General features: G+C 51.3%; 1 protein-coding gene across 1 annotated transcript; it reads right to left on the bottom strand.

The window, feature by feature from the left end:
- Positions 1–5,680: 5,680 nt before the first annotated feature.
- LOC149460687 (uncharacterized) lies at positions 5,681–7,758 on the bottom strand. Its single transcript, XM_089679345.1, has one exon. It carries the CDS (start codon positions 7,692–7,694, stop codon positions 6,630–6,632), a length of 1,065 nt encoding a protein of 354 aa, XP_089535471.1. The 5' UTR covers positions 7,695–7,758; the 3' UTR covers positions 5,681–6,629.
- Between the last annotated feature and the right edge of the window lie 350 nt (positions 7,759–8,108).

Below are 8,108 nucleotides of genomic sequence, written 5' to 3'. Positions count from 1 at the left end.
ATGACACACTCTGGACCTGGCAGCAGCATGAGGAGGCGGTACAGGGGCCCATGACAGATTACGGGCCTGGCAGCAGCATGGGGAGTCGGTACAGGGGCCCATGGCAGATTACGGGCCTGGCAGCAGCAATGGGAGGCCATACAGCACCCTATGACAAAATGGAACCAACCAGCAGTGTGCGGAGACCTGAAAGTGGCACATGCCAGAGTGTGGCGATGGAGACAGCAGCAATGGGAGGCCGTACAGGGACCCATGACACACTCTGGACCTGGCAGCAGCATGAGGAGGTGGTACAGTGGCCCATGACAGATTACGGGCCTGGCAGCAGCATGAGGAGTCGGTACGGGGGCCCATGGCAGATTACGGGCCTGGCAGCAGCAATGGGAGGCCATACAGCACCCTATGACAAAATGGAACCCACCAGCAGTGTGCGGAGACCTGAAAGTGGCACATGGCAGAGTGTGGCGATGGAGACAGCAGCAATGGGAGGCCGTACAGGGACCCATGACACACTCTGGACCTGGCAGCAGCATGAGGAGTCGGTACGGGGGCCCATGGCAGATTACGGGCCTGGCAGCAGCAATGGGAGGCCATACAGCACCCTATGACAAAATGGAACCCACCAGCAGTGTGAGGAGACCTGAAAGTGGCACATGGCAGAGTGTGGCGATGGAGACAGCAGCAATGGGAGGCCGTACAGGGACCCATGACACACTCTGGACCTGGCAGCAGCATGAGGAGGCGGTACAGGGGCCCATAACAGATTACGGGCCTGGCAGCAGCATGAGGAGTCGGTACGGGGGCCCATGGCAGATTACGGGCCTGGCAGCAGCAATGGGAGGCCATACAGCACCCTATGACAAAATGGAACCCACCAGCAGTGTGAGGAGACCTGAAAGTGGCACATGGCAGAGTGTGGCGATGGAGACAGCAGCAATGGGAGGCCGTACAGGGACCCATGACACACTCTGGACCTGGCAGCAGCATGAGGAGGCGGTACAGGGGCCCATGGCAGATTACGGGCCTGGCAGCAGCAATGGGAGGCCATACAGCACCCTATGACAAAATGGAACCCACCAGCAGTGTGCGGAGACCTGAAAGTGGCACATGGCAGAGTGTGGCGATGGAGACAGCAGCAATGGGAGGCCGTACAGGGACCCATGACACACTCTGGACCTGGCAGCAGCATGAGGAGGCGGTACAGGGGCCCATGGCAGATTACGGGCCTGGCAGCAGCAATGGGAGGCCATACAGCACCCTTTGACAAAATGGAACCCACCAGCAGTGTGAGGAGACCTGAAAGTGGCACATGGCAGAGTGTGGCGATGGAGACAGCAGCAATGGGAGGCCGTACAGGGACCCATGACACACTCTGGACCTGGCAGCAGCATGAGGAGGCGGTACAGGGGCCCATGACAGATTACGGGCCTGGCAGCAGCATGAGGAGTTGGTACGGGGGCCCATGGCAGATTACGGGCCTGGCAGCAGCAATGGGAGGCCATACAGCACCCTATGACAAAATGGAACCCACCAGCAGTGTGCAGGTGCAGCACAGCGTGACACCGTTGCGCCCTGCACATGTGATATGCCGGTCGGGTAATGGGACTTGGCACGGGGGTGGCGGCTGAGGACACGGCGGAAGAAGAGGTGGTAGAGGCGGACATCTTTGCTGGACCAAGGATGTGCAAACGTGGAGGCAAAAGCGTCGTGACCTGTCCAAGTTGCTGGTGCGGCTGTGCCGGCACCACGTTCACCCAGTGGGCCCTAAATGACATGTACTGTCTCTGACCGTAGTTACAGTTCCACACGTCGGCGCTGCCGTGCACTTTGGCAGAGACCGACATGCTCAAAGACTGGCCCACCATCTCTTCTACATGTGAATGCAGGGCTGGCACTGCCTTTTTGGCGAAGAAATGCCGGCTTGGCACTCTCCACCGCGGCTCGGCACAAGCCATCATCTCTCGGAAAGGTGCTGAGTCCACCACTTGGAAAGGGAGGGACTGCAGAACCAGCAACTTGGACAGGAGGACGTTCAGCTTCTGCACCGTCGGGTGCGTGCTCGCAAACTGTTGTCTCTTGGAAACGGATTCCAAGAAAGACTGCTGACGGAATCCGTGAAGAGGAGTAGCAGGAGAAGGAGCATCTGAACGAGCGGAAGATGCCAACGAGCGACAACTCCCCTCAGCAGAGGTGTTGGAGCCTTGACTGGCTGATGGAGGGCGATTGACGTCGGGTGACGGAGCAAGTAACGGAGCGGGGGCTGGGGCAGGCAGAACCGCCGTATCTTTATCACGGTTTTCCCAGGCCACCGAATGGCGACGCTGCATATGCTGACGCAACGCTGTAGTCCCAACATGGGCCCCCTGGCCACGCTTGACTTTCTGGCCACGTAGTCGACATACGGCTACGTTTACTTCCTCGGGCGGCTTGACGAAAAATTGCCACACCGCCGAGTAGGAAACTTTGCCCCCGCTACTCCTCACTGGCTGACTGCTACTTCCTCCGTGCACACCGGCACCACTACTGGCCGTGGTGGTAGGCTGCAGTGGAGCTGGTGCTCTACTCCGTGGCCATTTGCCTCCACTGACACTGCTGCGACCCTGCTGCCTCCTGGGCAACCCACCGACTGTTTTGCTCGCTGCCAAGCTGGCACCCTCTTCTCCTGATGATGCGGAAGCAATAGCCTGATGACGACGAGGCTGCCAAGTGCGATCAGCCTCATCATCATCAATTAGGGTCTCCGCCTCACTACTAGCCCCCTCGGCTGCGTGTGGGTCAGGAGACAGACCTGTCTCTAGACCGGCTACCGAGCCACTCTCCTCGCCAGTACTTCTTCGCCTGGCTGCTGAAGAGGCGGATGTCTCCCCCGTTCCTGACCGTCCTCTGTTAGCTCTTCCTCACTGTACAGTGGGGCTGAGCCCACAGCATGCGATACTTCGCTTGGTGAGGGAACACCAAAGGACAGGGGCAGGTAGAGGACATGTGATTTCAGTGGGCTTGCTCCCGGGCCATGCCAACTAACGGTTGTGTCTGACGTACCCACCGACCGTTGGCTGTAGGTGTCAGAGGTGACCTGGGAAGAGTAAGACGACCGAGCCAACCAATCGATGACTGCAGGGTTGTCGGTGGAGACACGACCGTTGGATGACACCGGGAGCACTGGCCTCTGGCTGCGACTAGTGCTGCCTCGACCCCTTCCTCTGCTGCCACGTCTGCTCGCTCCTGAAACATTGCCTCCTCTGCCACTCCTCTGCGTGTTGTCTGACATACTCTTTAATTCTATAAGCACCCCAAAAATAACGTAACGATTCTGTGTCCCTGAGTAACAATTCTGTGTCCCTGAGTAACAATTCTGTGTCCCTGAGTAACGATTCTGTGTCCCTCAGTAACGATTCTGTGTCCCTCAGTAACGATTCTGTGTCCCTGAGTAACAATTCTGTGTCTGTCCCTGAGTAACAATTCTGTGTCCCTGAGTAACAATTCTGTGTCCCTGAGTAACGATTCTGTGTCCCTGAGTAACGATTCTGTGTCCCCTGAGTAACAATTCTGTGTCCCTGAGTAACGATTCTGTGTCCCTGAGTAACGATTCTGTGTCCCTCAGTAACGATTCTGTGTCCCTGAGTAACAATTCTGTGTCCCTGAGTAACAATTCTGTTTCCCTGAGTAACAATTCTGTGTCCCTGAGTAACAATTCTGTGTCCCTGAGTAACGATTCTGTGTCCCTGAGTAACGATTCTGTGTCCCTCAGTAACGATTCTGTGTCCCTGAGTAACATTTCTGTGTCCCTGAGTAACAATTCTGTGTCCCTGAGTAACAATTCTGTGTCCCTGAGTAACGATTCTGTGTCCCTCAGTAACGATTCTGTGTCCCTGAGTAACAATTCTGTGTCCCTGAGTAACAATTCTGTGTCTGTCCCTGAGTAACAATTCTGTGTCCCTGACTAACAATTCTGTGTCCCTGAGTAACGATTCTGTGTCCCTCAGTAACAATTCTGTTTCCCTGAGTAACAATTCTGTGTCCCTGAGTAACAATTCTGTGTCTGTCCCTGAGTAACAATTATGTGTCCCTGAGTAACAATTTTGTGTCCCTGAGTAACAATTCTGTGTCCTTGAGTAACAATTCTGTGTCCCTGAGTAACAATTCTGTGTCTGTCCCTAAGTAACAATTCTGTGTCCCTGAGTAACGATTCTGTGTCCCTGAGTAACAATTCTGTGTCCCTGAGTAACGATTCTGTGTCCCTGAGTAACAATTCTGTGTCCCTGAGTAACAATTCTGTCTGTCCCTGAGTAACGATTCTGTGTCCCTGAGTAACGATTCTGTGTCCCTAAGTAACGATTCTGTGTCCCTGAGTAACGATTCTGTGGCCCTAAAGTCTCTGTGGCCTTAACTCTGTCCCTTCATACAGACAGGTCTGTCTCTCTTGAATGACCGGAGGCTAATGGAGAATTCTAAGATGGCCGCGATTTATAGCTCCACCATTACACAGTGCTGGCTGGCTGGCTGCTGATTGGCTAATGCGATCACATGTCATGAATGAATGCATTATGGGTCAGCGCGCCTTGTCTGTGCGCCTTCCCAGAGATCCCCGCTCCGTCGCCACACATGTCGCCACCATTTTTGGGAAAATTCGATTCGTGCATCCGAAGTTGGCTAATCTTCGGATTCGTCGCGAATCGAATATTTCCCAATCTTCGAAACGAATTCCACTTCGCCATGTTCGATCCGCTCATCTCTACTCCTGACCACTACACTCTGTACTCTGGGATGGAAATCACATACTCCTGACCACTACACTCTGTACTCTGGGATGGAAATCACATACTCCTGACCACTACACTCTATACTCTGGGATGGAAATCACATACTCCTGACCACTACACTCTGTACTCTGGGATGGAAATCACACACTCCTGACCACTACACTCTGTACTCTGGGAAGGAAATCACATACTCCTGACCACTACACTCTGTACTCTGGGATGTAAATCACATACTCCTGACCACTACACTCTGTACTCTGGGATGTAAATCACATACTCCTGACCACTACACTCTGTACTCTGGGATGTAAATCACATACTCCTGACCACTACACTCTGTACTCTGGGATGTAAATCACATACTCCTGACCACTACACTCTGGGATGTGAATCACATACTCCTGACCACTACACTCTGTACTCTGGGATGGAAATCACATACTCCTGACCACTACACTCTGTACTCTGGGATGGAAATCACATACTCCTGACCACTACACTCTGTACTCTGGGATGGAAATCACATACTCCTGACCACTACACTTTGTGCTCTGGGATGTAAATCACATACTCCTGACCACTGCACTCTGGGATGGAAATCACATACTCCTGACCACTACACTCTGTACTCTGGGAGGTAAATCACATACTCCTGACCACTGCACGTTGTTTGCAGGGCTGTATGAAGTAGTCTCCTGACCCCTGCACTCTGGGCCATTATTCATGGTGAACCAGAAACTGGATGACCTGCAAAGGCTTGTAAAGTGTCTCCTGTGAGAAATGTTTGGCCCCCAAAGATCCCCATCATGGCCCCGACACACACATTTCTTTTCACTCAATCAATTCTTTATTATAGTTTTACTTCTAACAAGATTGTAATCATAGAATCAGGAAATAACAAAGGAAGGAATCCGATTGGTCAGGGAGATCCCTTGTCTGGAATGTGGGGGCGGAGTCATTATTATTGGTGTACAATACAATACACAACGTGTTCCATTATTATAACAAAGTATAGTAGAAAAGATCCCAACATGTGACATGGCTGAATGAATGCTGGTCATATTAGTTCATCTATTCTCTAAGTGGGGCGGTATCTATTGGGCCAATCCCTTTTACAAACCACACATAATATCGCCCTTCAAAGTGAAAACAGAAACGATTTGCACAAAATCAAAGAGTAGAAATATTTTCCGGTGGATCCCCTCTACCCAGACCCCATATGTAGACATAGAACAACAAGCTGTGTTCCCTCTCGTGCCGCACTCCTCCAACCACCCAAACCCACACAGAAGCCAAGGGAAATAATGAGAGGAAAGTTCCCCCCTAGTTTGGGGTGGAGTTCTCCTTCCCTCCTGTTGGGGGATGGGAGAAGGATGGACTGAAGACAGAGAGATGCTGCGGGGTCACCACTGTTCTGTAGAGCCTTGAAATGAAGGACATCAACTTCAGAAGTTCTTGTTGTCTGTGTAAAGTTCCCCGATAACGAGATCTGGGCTCTCCCGGCTTCTAGCTCTGTAACCCGCTATATCATTATCAGGAAACGCAACTCCGACACCCAAGAAGGGCTGAAGTTGTGTCCTTCATTTCCAGGATCTACTGACCACTCTGCACCCCAACATTTACTGCACTTCATCCATGTCTTTGGGGGCCTCTCATCTCCTTATCAACTGTTTCTTCCATGATGAATATCAGCCACGGAGTATATCTGAGGTGTATATCAGGGTGTGCTTCTTCCCCACATGAGATCTGGGATGTCCAGCAACATTCATCTAGAAGACATTTCCCGCACTCAAGGCACTAATACACCTCCAGGGTTGTGTGGGACCCCTGATGTACAGGAAGGCAGGACTTCAGTGAGGAACAATTCCCTCACTCAGGACAGGAAAGTGGCTTCTCCCCCATGTGAGATCTCTGATGTCTGGAAAGATGGGACTTCCATGAAAAACATTTCCCACACACGGGACAGGAAAACGGCTTCTCTCCTGTGTGAAATCGCTGATGTGTGCAAAGATGTGACTTCTGTGAAAAACATTTCCCACACTCAGGACAGGAATATGGCTTATCCCCTGTGTGAGATCTTTGATGTGTGTAAAGACTGGACTTCTGTGAAAAACATTTCCCACACTCAGGACAGGAATATGGCTTCTCCCCTGTGTGAGATCTCTGATGTTTGTAAAGATCGGACTTAATTGAAAAACATTTCCCACACTCAGAACAGGAATATGGCTTCTCCCCTGTGTGAGATCTCTGATGTTTGCAAAGATCAAACTTCATTGAAAAACATTTCCCACACTCAGAACAGGAATACGGCTTCTCCCCTGTGTGAGATCTCTGATGTTTGTAAAGACTGGACTTCTTTGAAACACATTTCCTACACTCAGGACAGGAATATGGCTTCTCCCCTGTGTGAGATCTTTGATGTGTGTAAAGACTGGACTTCTGAGAAAAACATTTCCCACACTCAGGACAGGAATATGGCTTCTCCCCTGTATGAGATCTCTGATGTTTGTAAAGATTGGACTTCATTGAAAAACATTTCCCACACTCAGGACAGGAATATGGCTTCTCCCCTTTGTGAGATCTCTGATGTTTGCAAAGATCGAACTTCAATGAAAAACATTTCCCACACTCAGAAGAGGAATATGGCTTCTCCCCCGTGTGAGATCGCTGATGTTTATGAAGACTGGACCTATCTGAAAAACATTTCCCGCACATAGTACAGGAGAACCTCTTCCCTGTTGGAAGGCCGGCCCGGTCCCGCACAGTCTGAGGTTCCTGAGGATACGAGGAATCCGATGGTCCATCTACACTGGGTGGTGCCAGATGGACATTGGAGGGAGCCGGGTTTTCTCCTGGAATATACTGTGTGATATCCTCATCTTCTACTTTCCAGTCTGGAGACAAAGTGAGACAATCCTCGGAGGTTTTCCTCATCTTCCGGCCATGGACTAAAATACAAAGACAAAGAGGATTACTAGACAGGAGCTGATTGGTTCCCCCAAACCAGGACTCCACCCACATCAGGCAGCTTGGTCTCTGAGGAGCTTACAATTCCACCCTCAAGGGAACTAGGAAATGGCTCCTCTGATCTCCTACCAGGTCATTTCTTTATTCATGGACCTTAGTCAGAGAGTGAGGAAACAACCAGAACTGTCTTTTTTAGGAGGGACAGTGATGAGGGGATTATAGGATGAGGGTCCCCACCCCCTCTATCACTCATCGCCATCTTCCCAACACAAGAAGTACTGCACTTCCTTATTTAGTCCATGATTTAGTCATGAAGAACAGGGGGGCTGAGCCCCACCAGAGGTCAGAGAGTGAGGATGGGGGAGAACAACCAAGATGAAG

Source organism: Staurois parvus, unplaced genomic scaffold, assembly GCF_062004578.1.
Source record: "Staurois parvus isolate SC_StPar_1 unplaced genomic scaffold, SC_StPar_1.0 ptg000222l, whole genome shotgun sequence".
NCBI lineage: Eukaryota > Metazoa > Chordata > Amphibia > Anura > Ranidae > Staurois > Staurois parvus.
This window is presented reverse-complemented; position numbering and strand designations above follow the sequence as displayed.

Excerpts from the sequence above, each read along its gene's own strand:
- LOC149460687 (XM_089679345.1), bottom strand. The coding sequence starts at position 7,694 with ATGAGGAAAACCTCCGAGGATTGTCTCACTTTGTCTCCAGACTGGAAA.